The following is a 19,658-nucleotide window of genomic DNA, read 5'->3' on the forward strand; positions in this document are numbered from 1 at the left end:
TCAGGCACCAGGCCATTCAGTGTGATTCTTAAAGTGACCTATCCCCAGGAATGAGATATGAGGTCAACCTCTAGAATATCAAAGACCACCAGATTTAAGTTTTCAGAGCAAGGTCCTAGAATCTTAGAGCCTTAGAATCTCTGGGCTATCCATTCAGTGTTTTGTGCAAGTTAAAAGATTTGTATCTTCTGTTGCAGCTCTCACCCAAAAGCACTCACCCAGGAGTTTCAGTTGTTCATTATCTACATGCATCAAAGTCAGAGAAGTTCCTCCCATTTCCAAAGATGTCATTAGCGATCCAATGTAGGCCCTTTCAATAATGACCTCTTTACGCTCTGAAAAGGATGCCCAGAAAATACAATTATCATTTTTACCACAATAAAGCTTAGCTTTATTTCAACGTAAATAAATTTAAAGAATTCAATCATTAAATGGCTTCAATTTGACATTGCATTTCCAGCACGTTTTGAAAACAAGAATTACAAAACACACATTCACGTCCATTAAAAAAATGACAAATTAGCATAGGACAAATTTGAATGAGAAGCAGGGAATTTATCTTCATTAGCCTGGCATTTATATTGAAATTTTACTGGCTTCACTCCATGGGTCAAGATGCCATTACAGAATAGACCACTTTCTTTTACTTTATGTATCTTGATTTGAATCTAGCACAGCAGAGCAGACCATATAGAAACATGGAAACTGGACTGTCATATAAGAAGAGTACAAGAGAAAAAGAAATGTGAATCAACTCATGAACATTACAGACCAAATGTGCACATAGCATCTTCAAGAAGAATACAAAGATAGAAGTAACAGCACAAGACCAAGTGGGAATGCAGAAGCAAAGGAATTCACAATAAAGAGCATGACAGTTGAGTGAAAATGAGAATGTCTGAAAGGCAGAATGAGACAGAGAGGCAGAGGAAGAGGAAGTTCACAAAAGGCCTTCTATGTCCTAACTTTCAGTTATCATAGCCAGTTATCTTCCTTTTTTTTCAGATCTCCCAATTTCAACAATACTCTAATATTTCTTATTTAAGTCATATCTGACTGGAGCCCCAAACTCTTAAATGACCACAATATTTGCAGGTTGGTTCATATGTTACAGTACGGTTTAGGAAGTGATGTCTTGTTGCCCAACGTGAAATTCTGTCTCATTCTTCATCCTCATCACATGTAATTTTCTCAAGCCCTACAGCTATCCAAGAAGTCTGTGCTTCTCCAATTCTTGCCTTTTGAGTATACTTAATTTGAATAACTCAAGTACTGACAGCTTTACCTTCATAGTCTTGAGTTCTGGAATTTCATCCCTATACCACTTTGTCTCTCTTTATATCATTTGCCCTTTACAATACTCTTTAAAACACATCTCTTCAACTAAGGTTGCCCTGTCTGCTCGAATAACTCTTTTACTTGCCTTGATTTGAAATTTTCTTTCAGACCATCCTATGGAGAGATTCAGACATTTTATTATCGTTGAATACAAATTGTTGTTGCATATTTCCTAAGATATGGTTCCTAAACCTGAACACAGTACTCCAGCTGGGATGTGGCAAAGATTCTGTACAAATGAAAAACTGCTTCCTTATTTCTGAATGGCAACCCTCAACATAAAGCACATAATTCCATTAGTATTTTTGACTATGTTTATCACTGTGGGCTAGCTTTGAGTGATTTATGTACACTGCCACCTAAATCCATTTGCTTTTTCATAGCTCCTTGTTCAGATTATTTGGAAAATATTCTATTTGATCTTTCTTCCAAACAAATTGAATGACTTTAAAGCTGATATCAAGCTCCATTCATATTACTGCCCACTCATCAAGGCTACTTATCTCACTTCGCAACATCTTTCTTCAATTTACATAATTCATTCTGCCCCTAAATTACTGTTATCTGAAAAGCTCTCTCTCTTTCTCATACACACACATAACATTTTGGCATATTGTACAACATTAAAAGCATCTTGGAAATGCAAGTTGTTAAATCTAATAAACTTCAGTTTTGACATCCCCTGGAAAGGATATTACGCAAAGCTGTCAAATCCAATTAATGCTTCAGGCTGGTGATACATTTTATCCTGTGGAGATTTAGGACCCAATAGTTCAGCTGTGGTCTACATCCCTCCAGCGAAACAGCCACAATGTAAGCTTCTTTGTATAATGTTGTCAAAATTTGAATATCTTTCAAATTGGATGCATCGTCAGGTTAATAGCTCCCAATTTGGTATTGTCATAATATTTCAAAAGTCCAAATTCTTAATATAAATAGTTGAGCATCAATGACACTAGCACTGATCTCAGTGTTGGAATACCACTTTTCATCTTTCCTAATTAACTACCTTTAGCCCGACGCTTTTCCCCGCTTTTTGTAGCTACTTTGCTAATGATAGTGTTACATGTCACCTGACTCCACATGCTATCATCTTAGTCAAGAGTATAGGACAAAAATACTTTTAAACTTACCCAGATATTTAACTGCAGATTTGGCCACAATATTCAATTCCAGGCAGGATAGCCCTCCAAGGTTGTTCACAATCAACACAATATGATCTCCTAGAGACACAATAAAATCAAATTCAGTAAACAAAATTAGTAACCAATTTCTCCAGCTGAAATATGAGTAAGGAAACACAATAAGAATCTTCCACATTGATCCAATCAGGGACACCAACTTTAAAGCATTATATCCCACGAAATGACTGAGACTGCAACCTCACTTCAGAACTGAGATATTAATTCTGTGTTGTTGCTAACCTCACATTCAATCACTAAATACTAACTCCAGTTATGACTCTACATCCCAGTATTCTCTCTAAGTTCAGCTTGAGCACATCTTAAATGCTTCAGAAGAGATCTGTGCCCTGGACAATTAGTAAACTTGCATCCCTAGCATTCAACAATGAATGCAAGGAATGTTATTTTTTAAAAAATCATTCCACAAAACATAATCACAGTAGCAAGTACAGCAGTGAAACAATATCATAACTTGCTTCAATCGTCAGGTGGAAATTTTGCCCTTCAAGCATTCAACGTCAAAATAATGTGAATATGAAAATAATATTTAGAATGAAACAAATCTAGTCTACCTCAGCTCCTCCAAGAAAATACTTGTGCACTGAATGGAGTGTCTCAGTTCCTTCGTCATAAAGAGATCTATATTTTTCACAACCCATCCTTCAGACTGGCATGTGTAATCAGCTTATGTACTTCATCTTTTCCTTTCCTACTAGATTTTATATTTTAAAATAACTAGCTGATGAATTCCAGGGAATAAATGTCATACGCAAGAATCATCGTCATTTGTTGTGCAATGATAACTGAACCAATGCTCAGTCATTTTAAGGATCAACAAAGAGGCTGACAGGACAGCTGAGACATAGGTAAGTGCTATTCAGTCTTTTTTTTATCAGAGTTAGTATATTCTTTCAGATGCACATACAACTCTCGTTGATTCCACATATGCTTATGGTGTGGGGAATCACTGAGCAGTGCATTGCTCAGTGACGCCCAGTTTGGGTTCCACCAGGGCCACTCAGCTCCCGACCTCATTACAGATTTGATTCAAACATGGACAAAACAGCTGAATTCCAGAGGTGAAGTGAGAGTGACAGCCCTTGATATCAAGGCTGCATTCGACCAAGTGTGGTATCAAGGAGCCCTAGCAAAACTGGAATCAATGAGTACCGGGGACAAACTCTCCAGTGGTTGGAGTCAAACCTGACACATAGGAAGGTGGTCGTGGTTGTTGGTGGTCAATCAATTCAGCTTCAGGATATCTCTGCAGGAGTTCCTCAAGGTAGTGTTCTCGGCCCAACCATCTTCAGTGGCTTCATCAATGACCTTCCCTCCATCATAAGGTCAAAACTGGGGAAGTTCGCCAATGACTGCACAAGGTTCAGCACCATTCGTGTCTCCTCAGATACTGAAGCAGTCCTTGTTCAAATGCAACAAGATCTGGACAATATCCAGGATTCAGCTAACAAGTGGCGAGTGACATTCGCACACACAAATGCCAGGCTATGACCATCACTAATAAGAGACAATCTAACCACCGCTCCTTGACATTCAATGGTATTACCATCACTAAACACCCCACTATCAACATCCTGTGAGTTATCATTGACCAGAAACTCAACTGGACTCACCACATTAACACATTGGCTACACGAGCAGGCCAGAAGCTAGGAATAGTGAGGCGAGTAATTCACCTCCTGACTCCTCAAAGCCTGTCCACCACCTACAAGGCAGAAGTCAGGAGCATGATGGAATACTCCCCACTTGCCTGGATGAGTGCAGCCCCAACAACACTCAAGAAGCTTGACACCATCTAGGACAAAGCAGCCCGCTTGATTGGCAGTACATCCACAAGCATTTACTCCCTCCACCACCGACACTCAGTAGCAGCAGTGTGTACTATATACAAGATGCACTGCATAAATTCACCAAAGATTCTCATACAGCACTTTCCAAACCCACAACCACTTCCATCTACAAGGACACGGACAGCAGAGATATGGGAACACCAACACCTCCAAGTTCCCCTCCAAGCCACTTACCATCCTGACTTGGAAATATATCGCCGTTCCTTCACTGTCGCTGGGTCAAAATCTTGGAATTCCCTCCCTAATGGCATTGTGTGTTAACCTACAGAAGGAGGACTGCAGCAGTTCAAGAAGGTTGCTAACCACCACCTTCTCAATGGCAACTAGGAGTGCACAATAAATACTGGCCAGCTAGCGACGCCCACATCCCACAAAATGAATAGGAAAAAAAAATTAAGAGGGATCATTGTTAATTTAATGCAGAATACAGTTTCTGGGCATAATATGGAGTAACTCCTCCAGTACGTGGGACTACTAAAGGAGTAGAAACCACCTACACCCAACTTTGTACTCACCAGCTTCTAAATTCAAATGAGATTCATTAGAGGGATCTGTCATGTGATCAATCATTTTTTGTACGATTTCATCAGCTGACATCATCTGGAGGAAGAAAATAAAATCCAAAAGATGGTGAACCATCAGCTATACAATTAAACAGTTTGAATGAGATATCATTAGCTATCATTACAGTGACAAAGTACCATTCCAGTTACTCACGTAGTGGCAGTATTGCATATTTCAATTTAACTGCCATTTTGAAGAGGCCACATTAATAACAACAAATGCCAACTCTAAATAATATTTATATTATGATGATTCTACTCTATGATAATTCTTTCCTACATCTGAAATGAAAATTGACAGGAAAACAGGCACTAAGCTATGGAGGAATGGTGGCCTAGACAGTAGTGAAAATAATTAAGTTCTGGGATAATCAAGGAGAAATGGAGAGGGTAATTTAGTGATGCAATAGGGTTAAGGCAGCCGAAGGTCTACCCATCTATGATGGGGTGTAAAAAAAAGGGATGCACTAAGGTCAGAATCAGAGGGTCAAAGAGTACAGATGGAAATATAAAGCTGAAAGAAGTTGTACATATAAAATTGGATGTTATTGGAAGTATTATTGGATAAAATTGAAAAACAAATGGCATTAACATGGATTTTCAATTTAGGTCAGTAAGAAAGGGTTTGGTATGTAGGATTTAGTCCAGAATAGGATATGCACAGGCAGCTGATGTTGACCATTGCTACAGTTTGTGGAATGTGGAGGCTTTGTGAATAGCACGGAATTTCTCAAATCCAGAAGTGACAAAAGCACAGACACAGACAACAGCAGCATAAGTGATTTTACATCTCCAACATTCAACTGATATAAACTGCAACTCATCTAAATCTTGAGATGAGACAGCCCATCCAAAAGCATGGAAGTTGTAATCAAAGCAAAATTGGTGGCAGAAAAGCATGGATAATTGTTATCAGGATGCACGTAAGTGTTTACCCAGTTCCTGCAAATAATGTTACGTAGGCACAGTGCCAAAATAGTTATCATAGAAACAAAGGAATACAATTCGGCTATTTGGCCATTCAAGTCTACTTAACCACACAATGGACCCATCTCCACTTGCCTTTCTGTACTCAATAACCCATGATTCCCTTGTAAATCAAAATTTTATCTAACTCAGCCTTAAGTAAATGTAAGGACCCACCACCCTCTCTGGAATTCCACTCACAAACAAACCCCAACTTTGCATTAAAAGTGAGCCCTCTTACTTTTAAACTTTATCCCTTAGTTTTAGGCTTTCACTCTCAAGAGAAAGCATCTTCCTAGTATTCACTCAAAAAAACTGTGGATGCTGTAAATCAGAAACAAAAACAGAAATTGCTGGAAAAACCCAGCAGGTCTGGCAGCATCTTTGGAGAGAAATCAGAATAAACATTTCGGGTTGAAAGACCCTTCCTCAATTCTCCAGAGGTAACATTTCGGGTTGAGTGACCCTTCCTCACTTGTAAGGAAAGGTCACTCAACCCGAAATGTTAACTCTGATTTCTCTCCACAGATGCTGCCAGACCTGCTGGGCTTTTCCAGCAATTTCTGTTTTTGCTCCTAGTATTCACCTATCCAGTCCCCTCAAGATCTTATATGTTTCAATAAGATCATCTCTCATTCTTCTAAACTCCAAGGGATATTGGTCAAACCTGTTCAACTGTCACCCCAGAAGGGAGTCAATTGAACCTTCCTTCTCTGAACTTCTTTTAAAGCATTTAAAACTATTTTTAAAGAGACCAAAACTGTTCACAGTGCTCCTGCACAATGCTCTGTATAGCTGTAATAAGACTTCACTACTCATACAGTCCATTCCCCTTAAAAGAAACAACAACATTCCATTTCTACTTATACATTTGCTTTATCTGCATATTAATTCCATGTGATTCATGTACCAAAGCCTCTTGATCCCTCTTTCCCATTTACTCCTGCAATCTTTCTTAATTTAAATGGTATACTGCTTTCCTATTCTTCCTGCCAAAATGTTTAAGTTCAAATTATGTTACACTCCTGCTAAATTTATGCCCACTCAATTAACATGGCCACATTTCCATTTGCAAAGTCTCTTACCTCCTCTTAAAAATTTAGTTTCCTATCTATCTTGGTGTCATCAGCAAATTTAGCTACCTTACATTTGTTCCCTTCATCCACATCATTTTTACAGATTGTAAATAGTTGAGGACCAGCAATGATTCCTGTAGCACTCTACTCGTGTCAGCTTGGCTACCTGAAGGTGACGCATTTATCCCAGCTTCTTGTTAGCTAACCAATCATTTATCCATGCTAATATCGAGACCCCTACACCATGTGCTCTTGTGCAGCAACTTTTGATGTAGCACCCTATGAGACATCTTTTGGAAATGTGTAGTATATCACATTCACTGGTTCCACTCTATCCACCAGAAATTTTATGTTGTCAAGAATCTTTCAGAGATTAGTTAATACAATTTCCTTTTCACAAAGTATATTAGTTCTGTCTGACCAAACCAAGATTTTCTCCATGTTGCTAAAACTTTCTTTATCTGTAATATTCTATAAACATCCCAATGACAGATGCCAAGCTAACTGGGCTTTATTTTCCAGCTTTCTGCCTCCCTCCTTTATTGAATACAGGTATTTTTTGGTATTAGCTGTAATGGTGTCCTTCTGTTCAGAAGAAACTTGAATTAATATAGTTTATTTAATAGTGTCAGTTTGATAGCTTTACATTGAATTAAGTACTATCAAAATCCAGTCACGTTTTAGGTAGAAAATAGAGTAGTCAATTCATGCATAGAGTCCCAAAAATAGCAATGTCATAAACATTGCTGATTTGATTATTTTAGTGATGTTGGTTGAGCGATGAATGTTACCCAGAACACTGAGAATAAATCCCCTAATGTGTTTCAAAATAGTGCAATGGGATGTTATATACCGACCTAGCAGGTTTTGATTCACTATTCCATCCAAAAAATGACATCTCTGATAGTTCAGTAGTCTTCAATATGTGCTGAAGTGTCAGCCTCAATTTTGACTTTAGGTTGTGGACTAGTACTTGAACCTACACGCCGTCAACTTGAGAGATATGGTTGACACTTACGAACAGAATATTCACAAGACCACAAACTAATTTAAGTATTTCAGTACAAGTAGGCTAATCTTAGAAAAACTTTTCCCAGCTTTCGCTGAGTAGTCCAACTAAGCGAGGAGGAAAAGGAAATGGAATACTGAGGCAATCAAGATCAAAATTATCACTTAGATCTCCCTTGTAGCCCAGCAGTCAGATGTTTCAGTTTTCTGCTCAGCACATTATGTTATGTAATAACTAACCAAGTACTACACTTTATGCTATTTTCTCTACTGAAATTAAAGAAATTATTGCACAATATATCACCAATAGTTTCACTATGTAAATCTCCTTTTTTTCCACTGTTTCATGGTCTCTCACCTTTATCCGCTCGATACCAGCTTCTCCATGGATACCTAAACAAATAGCAATGGTCTTAAAATAATGTAATTGCTAGCGCTGTGTTTTTAAATGCTTATTTCCTCTGAAAACAGAAATACTTGTTTGGTCAGAATTCTATGGCAAACACCCATGTTCTGGCACCTTGCTGAAATGATCATTCAACATATGCCTAGAGCAGCAAGTGTTCCATTCAAGGATCAGATGTGCATCTCAGCCAAATCCTAGCTTGTTTCATTTACTGCTCACTTCAAGGCAGTTTACAACTGGAGTTAAAGTGCGAGCCTTATTTGATTGCTTCTTTACAAGTTACTCCAGTGATAGAGACAAAAGGCAAGACTCCAAAATCATCTTAGCTGAGATCAGGTTGAGGATCTTGCTAACTTACTGATCTATAATCTCAGTATGGAAATTTGTTCTATATCACCTGTTGAGCTTGGAAGATATATGATCCAATTATAACTGGTTCTTACAAGCAACAATAAACTGAAATTTTTCAAAGTATTTGTAATTATCCATCGATGATTACCAGGCTTGGTATGGGCCATGATCTATTTTCCTGTGCTGCCTTGCAGAACAAGGTCCCCTGCAAAAAGGATTCTCAGCTTTCCAAATTTGGACAAAGGAACAAACATGTTTTCTCACCCTCAACAGAATGGGACTACGTGTGCATTGAAGTTCTCATGTGGTTACACAAACTGCAAATAAGTATCCATTTTCCTTTCCTCTGTACAGATTGTACCTTCTTCTATGGGATGGTGCCACCGGCTTAACAATCTTTCATATTTTCCTAAAGTGGTCTTAATAAACGTGGTCATATTTTTCAGCAGGGGTGACTGGTTTGTGATTGTGGTCAAGGACTTCAGGTTATTTTCATCTCTCAAACTCACAGAGGTAAATTTTTTTTGCTGTTTTTGTTCTTTTTGGAGGCAAATCTAGAAAATCTATGACCTATCCCTGGATGTTAATAGTGTTAGATACGATGTTTCCTTTTGTGGGAGACTAGAACTACGGCAAATGTTCAATTTGAGATAGAGGAAAAGAAATTCTTTCTCAAAGAGGGTTGTGAGACTTTCTAACTCTCCTCACCAGGGAGCGCTGCAGCCACAGTCATTGAATATTTTTAAAAGAAAGGTCAATAGATTTGTGACTAACTTGGGTGAAGTTTTGAGGAGAGTCAATGAAACTGGTGCATTCAATGTGATCTACATGAATTATATCAAGGCATCTGACAAGAGCTCACAAGGTATACTGGGCAGAAAATTAAAAACTCATGGGTGCAACAGAAAGTGGCAAGTTGGATCCAAAGTCTGCTCACTGACAGGAACCAAAGTGTAAAAGTAAATGGGAAAGGTTTTCACCAACGTGGTTCCCTCGGGCTCAGTGCTGGGTTCCTTGTTGTTTGTGGTATATATCAGTGATTTAGATTCAAACTAAAAGACACAATTAAGAAGGTTGCAAATGATACAAAAATAGATAATTTCGGTTAATAGTGAAGAAGAAAGCTCTAGGCTGCAGAAAGCTAGCAGCTAACTCATCAGGTGAGGTAAAAAGGGCAAATATAAAATGCAGTGGCGAAGACAAAAAAAATGCAACAAAGTAATCAATTAATGGCCGGGGGTTCCAAGTCAAATACAAGAATAGCAGGGTATTAAAGTGCATGTCCACATTTCCTAAGAGTAGCAGTAGAGGGCAGTAGGTGGTCAAGGCCTAGAATATGAGGACAAGTAAGGTTATATTAGTAAAATACTAATTGATTCAGAGATAGTGGAGACTGCCGATGCTGGAGAATCTGAGATAGCAAGGTGTAGAGCTGGATGAACACAGCAGGCCAAGCAGCATTAAAGGAGCAGGAAAGCTGATGTTTCGGATCTAGACCCTTTTCTAGCTCTACACTTTGTTATCTTAGTAAAATATTAGTTAGGCCTCAGCTAGAGTAAGGCATAAAGTCCTGGTCCTGTTTTACAGAAAAATGTGATCATTCTGGAGAGGTTACAAAGGATATTTGAAATGTTGCCAGAAATAGAGACTTCTGGCTATAAGAAAAATTTCGATAGGCTGTTGTCGGTTTCTTAGAAATGAGGAGATTAAGGGAAAATTTAACTGGGCCATGTAATATTATAAGATACAATGAATGAGAGGAACTATTTCTGTTAACAGAGGGTCAATACCCAAGAAGCATATATTAATCTCTAAAGAGGGAACTAAGGCATGATGTTTCTACTTGGAGCGCAGTGACAGATTAGAATTCATGGCCTGAAGGAATGTTAGAGGTAGAAACTTAAATTGTATTTAAAAAATAATTGTATATAAACCTCAGCTTTTATAACCTACACGACTACAGATCAAGAACTCGGGAAGACTGGATTGTTCTTTTCCGGCTGCCATGAATAAATGAGCAAATGACCTCCATCTATGCCATAACTTTCCTTATATTTCTTCCTGTTTCTGTGAGAGGGATGTTCTGTTGTATCAATGCTGAGGTAAGTGTGTTATACTGCTTTGGAATTGGTTATACTGCAGTGTTACGCTCTGTACGTTCCATGTTCTGAACAGCTTCTTACCCAGTCCGAGTTCTAGTTCATCTGCTTCCAGATTGAAGGTTGGCTCTGATCCAGGTACACTGCAGGGGGACAGACAGATTCCCATTGTACCTGAGCAGGGAAATTAAAAAGTTAATAATCAAAGGAGCATGTATGATTTTTGCTTCCATTAGAACTACATTGATGGGATCAGATATGATTTAAAAAGATAATAAAATACCGTAGGTCCAAGGTTCTAAAACTTACAGACTTTTAAGTAGTGATGTGTGCTGCCTTTACATTTTGGATAAAAATATAATCTGCCAGTAAGGAGCATTATTCAATGCCACAAGGATTTTGGTAATGCCCATAATGATATTTCTTTTTCTTCATCGCCAGCTTTGTCTATTCCTTGTCTGAAGATGTTGGAAAATGCCCTTGCTGGATGACACATTTATAGGTACTAAAGGCCTGCATCAAATAACCTAGGTAGCCATACTCCAGACACCAGGAGTCTAAACAAGGATGACTTTGCTTCTCATCCTCTACCAGGATCTCTGGGGTCTCTCTCTAATCTATGTTTGACATCCCACATCCTTCCTCCTCTTCCATAATGGCATGATGTCTCTTAGCAACCTCAGTTCTAGACACGTAGAAAGCTTTCACATTTATGCTTATACAATGCAGCTTTTCAGCACCATCAGCTCTCTTCCTTCAATGCCTCTGGGCTGTCTGACTATTGATGTAAAATCTAGTAATGGATGGGTCACAACTTCTTTCAGCTAAACACTAAAAAAGAAAACAATTATTACAAGCCTCATACCTCTCAAGCTTCAAAATTCCATTTCCTTCCCCATCTATTGCCTTAGGTTGAACCAGGCCACTCACAATATCAATGGTCTGAACTTGTGCTTCCAAAACCATATGTACTCTCCATCAGAAAGACCAGCTGGTGCCAACTCTATAATATCGCTTGCCTCTTCTGAGCTCAAAGCATGTGCCGTAAAAATCCTTATCCATGCCTTTGCAAGCTCCACCCTCGAGTATTCCAATACTCCGATGCCAGCCTCCGAGCCTTCATCCACTTTAAACAGCAGTTCATTTGAATCTCTGTTGTCTATATCTTATTAAGCTCATGCCCTAGTCAACCAAACAGCCCTATCCTCACCAATTCTGAAGAAGGGTCAGCCTTCCTGCTCCTCTGATGCTGCTTGGCCTGCTGTGTTCATCCAGCTCTACACCTTGTTATCTCCTATCCTCACCAACACTGCTTCTGCTTCCAGTTTTGAAAGTACTTATTTTCAAAATTCTCATCCTACGTTTTAACTCTTTATAATGTTCCCATCCTGCTTTGTAATTTTCTCCAGCTCTATAACTCAACTCTTGACTGTCCATTCCTCTGATTTTGGCCTGTTTTACAACACTGAACTACTTCAGTCACGTAGGCTTGACACTGGAATTCTCACCTTAAATTGCTCACCCTCTTCTCAAGATCAAAATGCAACTTGGATCAAGCTTTAGGTTACCTTTACTAATATTTTCTTCTCTATTCAGCATCTATTTTTGTCTGATGCTCTGGAAAGAACTTTTGCAACTTTTCTACAATAAAGGGGACAATATAAAATAAAATTTTACAGTGAGCAGACTTATTTTTAAACTGAGAATAGGCACTATCCAATCATATACAATCATATCTAATCCTGCTGTCACACTTGCTATCCATACAAATGCAGCTTCCAGTAGGGATCACCAAATGGGGATAAGGCTAACAACTCGTTGCCTAGATCAGGGGCATAGAGGCCAATTATAAGCATTTCGCCTTGATCAGTTAATCTGGTACAGACTGAGGATATAACATGGGGCATTTCTGGCCTATTTTGCTTGGTATAAGAGCACATGATACATCTGTCCATGGAACAATACCAGATGAATAACTAAATTCACTCATATCAGGATAATTCTCATTTGTATCACTTCAAAGATGTAAATTATAGCTTATATAGTTCTATGCCTATTCTCTCCACAGAGAAAGCCTGTGCACTAGGCAGTCCTTGGGCCAAATAATTTTCTTGATTTTACACTGGTGCTAGCAACACCACTAATGCAGCAAATAATCAGTATAACTGTGAAGACGCCTTTGAGGAAAAGGGTCTGAGGAAAAGTCACTCCACCCGAAATGTTAACTCTGATTTCTCTCCACAGATGCTGCCAGACGTGTTGAGCTTTTCCAGCAATCTATATTTTCGTTTCTGATTTACCTCATCTGCAGTTCTTTCGATTTTTAAATAATTCCAGTACATGCTCCAAGTTTGACTATTGACTCTTGAACATTTTTGTACATGCCAAGTTAAAGGAAAAATTCACATCTGTCTGGTACTGTACAAGTTACATGTATTTCACTGCTCATTGCGCAAAACATTTTGTTCTCTAATTGAGCTGTTTAATGCAGTTTTTATTAATTAAAAATTTTTATGCACTAAATTTCAATTTTGCTGTATTATCTATTGTATTTCAACTTACATTATTAGTCAGTTCCTTTCTTTCTTAGTGGAGAATATCTCTGGAATATTGGGAAGAAACTGGAGGAGCTGTGATTAAAGTCAGAATACCAGGTTATAGTCCAACAGGTTTATTTGAAATCTCAAGCTTTCAGAGCGCTGTTCCTTCATCAGGTGAAGTGATTTCAAATAAACCTGTTGGACTATAACCTGGTGTTGTGTGACTTCTGACTTTGCCCACCCTAGTCCAACACCAGCATCTCCACATCACAGCTGTGATTAGTCATGGGACAGCAACTAGTCTTTGTGAGTGGAAAGCTCTAGTAGTGCTCCAAAACAGTAGACTGGAGATTGTCTACCACATAGAACATATATGTGGCCAGTTCTGTAACGAGATCCAAGAGGCAATTTAGCACATGTTGTGGCAGTAAGACTGCCAGTGAACTTACAGAAAAGTGTAGTTTGACAACTCCATGTATGTTACTTCAGATGAGTGATATCCTTACTGTGAGCAGTTAGAGTTACAGAATCAACAATGTTTAGATGAATGATCAACTGAATTCCCTTCCCCAAACAATCAGATGACAGGTAAGTCAGTTTACGTTTCATGCCTTAGATGATTATATAGATGATTATACTAATCCTCCCGGCTTTGAAGGTATCTCAGTACTATCATTTGCGGGACGGAATGATTTTCAAGATAATTTCAGCAAATTCTTTATTTCAGCTCAACAAAACATCAAAATCCTGTCAATCTGAATGACAGTTGGTTCAGTCTAATTATTTCCTTAATATAGTTGAATTCCAACTGCCAAACAAAAATGTCTTCCAATATAATCCACGTTATTATGCGATTATTGTTTAAAGAAAATAGGAGACTTTGGAGAGTGCTACCAGCTGCATTATTAAGAATCTAATTTCAAATAATGTCAGTACATATCTCAGTGTTCCAATAACTTTTGTCTAAACTAATTTGACTCAATATATTCTTATCTTTCACGCAGTGCTACCTGCTTCTGAAATCTAAAATGACAGTGTGAATTGTAAGGACTATAGATGTCAAGTCACAAGTACAAGTTAAAGTTCATCTTAATTGAAATTTTAATATTTCTTGTAGACTGTAAATGTTATTGCAGGTGTTGTCGACAGTGATGAGCTGGCTCAGAACTGATGGACTCTCTTCAAGCTGCATCTTTTTTTTCTTATTCTTAAATTATTCAAAATGGTGCTGTTTTGTGGCAACAAATAAAAGGTTTTCACTGTATCTTATTGTATTCTTACTGTAAAATACTTGTAACAATAAAATCAAAATCAAATTAGTCAGAATATTTTCCTTGGTTAGTTTCCACAGTATGGCTGGTTACCACTTACCTAATTTACATAAAGCGGCATTCAGCTTCTCCACAATTTCACTCAGCGGCATTCCCATTTCAGACATGGTCCCGGCCATCTGTCAACAGCAAGGAAAAAGACAATAAACACAGTGGAAAAGCTTTGATCCGTGGGCACAATTGCTTAAACATTTGTTATAATATTTTTCCATCATTTTCTGACAATGTTTGGTTCCCTGCTCCGGTACTTTTTTCCATACCCCAATATCTCTCCCAAGTGGTTATTCTTCATTTGTAATCTTAGACAGCTATCAGGGTATTCAACTAGAGAGTATAGCAGTGCTATATCTAGTTCTTTATTCAGTCAACTGTTATTGTATCTTTTCTGGACATTAGCTTATTTTTATGCAAAGGAGCTTGGGTATGAAACAATAAAGGTGTTAACTTAAATTCACAATGAGTTGGGACGGTGGAGTTGTCCAATCTAGTCAAACCACACTAACTAGTTTGATGAAATGTTGCCACCTTCATGGAACACTTAAGATCAGGTTTAAAAGGCTTGTAATTGAGGCAGGTTGGAAAAAATGATGCTGAAAAATAGAACAAAGTAGGCCACACAAACATTCAAATTTTCAGGGTGGAAGTTCAAGAAGACGAATTACTTCATTGGAGTTTAGAATAACTACCAATCATCTTATTGAGACATACAATATTCTGAGGAGACTTGACAGGATGGATACCAAAAGGATGGTTCCACTTGTGGATGGGACTAGAACTCAGGGACACGGTTTAAAAATCATGGTCTTGAAAAGTCTGTCTCTCTAAACGTCATTAGTCACTGGAAGTCCCATTTCTGGAGAGAATCAAAACAGGGTCATTTACAGCAAAGGTACATGGACTCTTAACTAACAAGAGAGTTAATGTTTTTCTGGCTTCTCAAGAATGTGGAATTGACACCACAATCTGATCAGCAGTGATTTTGTTAAATGGCAGAGCAGTCTCATGGGGCTGAATGGCCTACCTGCCCGCAGTTCATATTTTCATAAGTATTTTACTTCATTATTGTCATGAGGTAAAGCCTGCAACAAATGTTTTTCCATTCATTTAATTATTAATCCATAAACCAGCCTGTCATTTTGAAGGCGTGGGCAATGAGAGATAGAGCTAAATTCATCGGAACTGATTGGAATCAGTTCTTTGTCTGCTACAAAGGAGCTAGTTGGTTGGCAAGTCTCTTTTAAGTAGTTATGGTCAATTCTCCTTTCACATTTTAACACATTATACACGTTGGTGGCAAAATTAAGTAAATATTATAAAAGACAACATAATTAATTGGATATTTTAATTTAAACCTATGAAGGACAGCAGTAGAAGTGACGTGTCCAGGCTGCAATATGTAAGAGCATTGTGATACAGGCTAAACATGTCTGCGATAAATGTTTAAAGTTCAAGTACCTTTGTCTCAGAGTTTATGAGCTGGAGGATGAACTACAGACACTATGATCCATCAGGCGAAGGAAAGTTACTTGAATTTCAGGAGGTTGTCGCAAGATTTTGGAAAGGGTCTTCTGATTTATTCAGGGTTCAAGGCAAAAGGGTGGGACTATGAATGAAGGAGGTAGGTGATCCCAGAGGACAGGAATTCTAGCCTATGTGTATGTCCAGTTGTTTGATATGTTCCCAGCTGTTTAAGACAGGGGGACTACGGAATACAGGATGGATGTTCAAACCCCTAGCGCACTGTGATACAATAAGCCATTCAAGTGGGCGAGCAACAAGGTATGTAGTAGTACTGGGTGTGGTATAGTGAGGATGGAGTGACACTATCCTCTGCAGCAAACAGCAAGAGTCTTTGGCTGAGATTTTGCCTGCCTGGTGCCAGGGTTCAGAATATCTGCTCAGGGCTGAAAATGAACTTGCAGTGGGAGGAGGAGGATCCAGTGGTTATGGTCCATGGAGATAGGCCAAGAAAGAGGTTCTGCTTAGAGAAAATGATGAACTAGGCACTTGGTTAAAAAGTAGTACGCAAAGGTTAGAACTTCTGGGTTATTACCTGGTCTTCGTGTAAACTGGCATTAGGTATCTAAAATTAGAAGATGACTATGTGTCTTCAAGACAGATGTGGGAGACATGGATTCCACTTTGTGGGGCATTGGCACCAGTATTGAGGAAAGTGGGGGCTGTACATTGGGACAGCCTATGCCTTGAATTGTACTGAAGCCAGTGATTTTATGAACTGCATGACTAGGGAAATAGAGAAGATTTTAAACCAAACAGTGAGGGGAAGATGTAGTACATCAAAAAAACAGAGACAAGATAAGAAAGCAAAATTGTAATAGGGGAAATGATGGTCAGAGAATGGCAGGAAGGAACAGAGAAATGAAAAACCTAGGAATACACCAATGATCAAGGCAAGATGATACAGAGATAACAAAAAGACAAAACTAAAGAATCCGTACCTGAAAGCGTACATAGCAAATTAGACATTGATCGCACAAATTGAAGTAATCTGATAGCCATTATGGAGACATGGCCTCAGGATGACAAGGATTGGAAAAATAGGGAGCTATGTAAAGGTTAAAAGGTAACACTGTTAATCAAGACGGGCATGCGTGCTATACAAAGAGATAAATTTGGTTCAGGAGATCAAAATGCAGAGTCAATTTACGTGGAGACGAGGAATAGTAGGGGAAAGAAGTTACTAGTAGGAGTGGTCTACAAGCCTCCTAATAGGAACCATAATTTGGGGCAAACTATGCAAGAAGAAACATTGGGTGCTTGTGATATAGTGATGTCAATTTTTAAAGTAAGGTGCAGGATGATTAGAGGGGATTTGAGGATTTTTTTTCACTCAGAGTGTGGTAGATATCTGGAACTCCCTACCTAAAAGGGTGGTAGAGACAGGAACCCTCAAAACATTTAAGAAATATTTAAATATGCACTTGAAGTGCCATAGCATACATGGCTACGGGCTGAGTGGTAGAAAATAGGATTGGAATAGATAGACATTTGATGACTGGCATGGACATGGTGGGTCAAATGGCCTTTTTCTGTGCTGTTATAATTCTAATAATCATGGTAACTTTAATCTATGTATAAACTGGAAAGTAGATTGGCAGGAATAACCTGGATGAGGAATTGAATGCTTTTCAGATAGCTTCCTAAAGCATGTTGGAATCACCCACAGTACAGGTTTTATTAGACTTGAGATTGTGCAACGTGACAGGATTAATTAATAACTTCAGAGAAAAGATACCCATTTTAATCATTGACACATTTCGAAATTACAGTCCACAATGTTTTGACATTTCTCAGCAAGGCTAACTGAACTGTGTTACTCTTTAATCACAGAGCAAACAATGGCTCAGATTCACATTTTTACAAGATCAAATTTACTAGCGTTAATAATGGCCCACTTCAGAAAATATATTTTTGCAAGCCCTCTCTTTATACTGAGAGGATGTCAAGTTGACAACTTGACTCTTAATACTCTGCCTGTTGTACTGGAGACATTTATAAGAAACATTCTAATACAATTCAACTCTGGATAGCAGGTGGAGCAGCTTCAAGTTTACCTGAGTCAATGCGTGTTGTAAAATTTGCACTGGTCTAGAAACATTTATATGCAGTGCTTTACATCAAAAAAATTGCTTCCTGCATTAACTGGACACAATGCACACTTTTTTTCTGCCTTAGGTTGAGGGAGGGAAATACTCGTTGAACATCCTTGTGGATAAGGCCTCCTGCTTGGAATGACCGCCCTCATTCTTCCTCTTCCCTCTGATCAGATCGTCCACTTGTATTCTGCCTGTGCTCTATCTCCATTTTATGTTGGAAGCCATAGGGATGATAAGTATAGAACTTGAGTGGAAGCAAGCAGCCTCACTAGAACTACATCTCATACTACTCCCTGTTAACTTTGAAGAGTGCTAGATAACATCCACCCATTCTAAAAAGTCTGTTGGACCCCATCAAAATTGATTAGCGATTAAATTGAAAAAGATTTGTTAATCCTCAAATAGCAATAATGAGGGAGTTCAGTTATGTGTGTTGATGAGCTACAACGGCAAGGTTGAAAATGGCAGTGTAAGTGGAAAATTGGCATCATGTGCTGACCAAGATCATGATCTGTCTACTCTACATATTCTCAGGACACAGAGACTGAAATAGACACTTGCAGCATGTATGCCACTTTGGTACTAACACTGTCACTATACTACCGAAGCTATGGACACTATACAGCCGAATTCTGTAACCTTTGGAGTCCACCTACAACCAAATTAAGAATAGTTTAATCCAATTATAAATAAGGATGCATAATTCATCATCCTCCTCCCTTTGAAAATTCCTATTCACAAAACATGGACAAATGATGATTAGTGTCTCTATTTCTATTTATGCTCATTCAGCATTCTGGAATTCAAGCCTTCTCGATACTATAACTTTTTTTATTTAAACTTTCAGTCCTTTTGGAAAGTGTGAGAGACTGATCTCTTTGTGGTCTCTTTCCAATGCCAAACCTCAAGACTTCTATGTATCAGACTTACTTTGTGTATAAGTACTGTGCCACACAGACCTCTCCTTCCAGCTTTTTTTTGTGTAGTGAAGGCACAATCATCAGCTACAATAACCATCTCCACATCAATGCCTTCTGCTTTTGCCTCCTCTAGGGCTAGGCCAAAGTTCAGCCGATCTCCTGTGTAGTTCTTGACAATCAGTAGTACACCAGCTAGAGAAAATACAGATTAAAATGTTTTAAAACAATGTGACATGGTGGAAGAGATAGTAGGAACTGCCAATGCTGGAGTCTGAGATAACAAGGTGTAGAGCTGCATGAACATAGCAGGCCAGGCAGCAGCAGAGGAGCAGGAAAGCTGACGTTTCGGGTCTAGACCCTTCTTCAGTAAACGATTATGGTTGTTGGACAC

General features: G+C 38.5%; 1 protein-coding gene across 1 annotated transcript in view; it reads right to left on the minus strand.

The window, feature by feature from the left end:
* Positions 1-218: 218 nt before the first annotated feature.
* Positions 219-19,658, minus strand: part of LOC109937264 (triokinase/FMN cyclase-like) — a gene marked incomplete at both ends in the record, with an annotated part of 23,940 nt that continues 4,500 nt past the window's right edge. Inside the window, 7 exons of the mRNA XM_048593262.1 lie at positions 219-335; positions 2,472-2,561; positions 4,906-4,990; positions 8,362-8,396; positions 10,944-11,033; positions 14,771-14,849; positions 19,278-19,459. Coding sequence (XP_048449219.1) covers positions 219-335; positions 2,472-2,561; positions 4,906-4,990; positions 8,362-8,396; positions 10,944-11,033; positions 14,771-14,849; positions 19,278-19,459 — 678 coding nt within the window. The remainder of the gene's footprint in view (positions 336-2,471; positions 2,562-4,905; positions 4,991-8,361; positions 8,397-10,943; positions 11,034-14,770; positions 14,850-19,277; positions 19,460-19,658) is intronic.

This window comes from Rhincodon typus, unplaced genomic scaffold, assembly GCF_021869965.1.
Source record: "Rhincodon typus isolate 14 unplaced genomic scaffold, sRhiTyp1.1 hic_rhity00002576, whole genome shotgun sequence".
Classification (NCBI taxonomy): Eukaryota; Metazoa; Chordata; class Chondrichthyes; order Orectolobiformes; family Rhincodontidae; genus Rhincodon; species Rhincodon typus.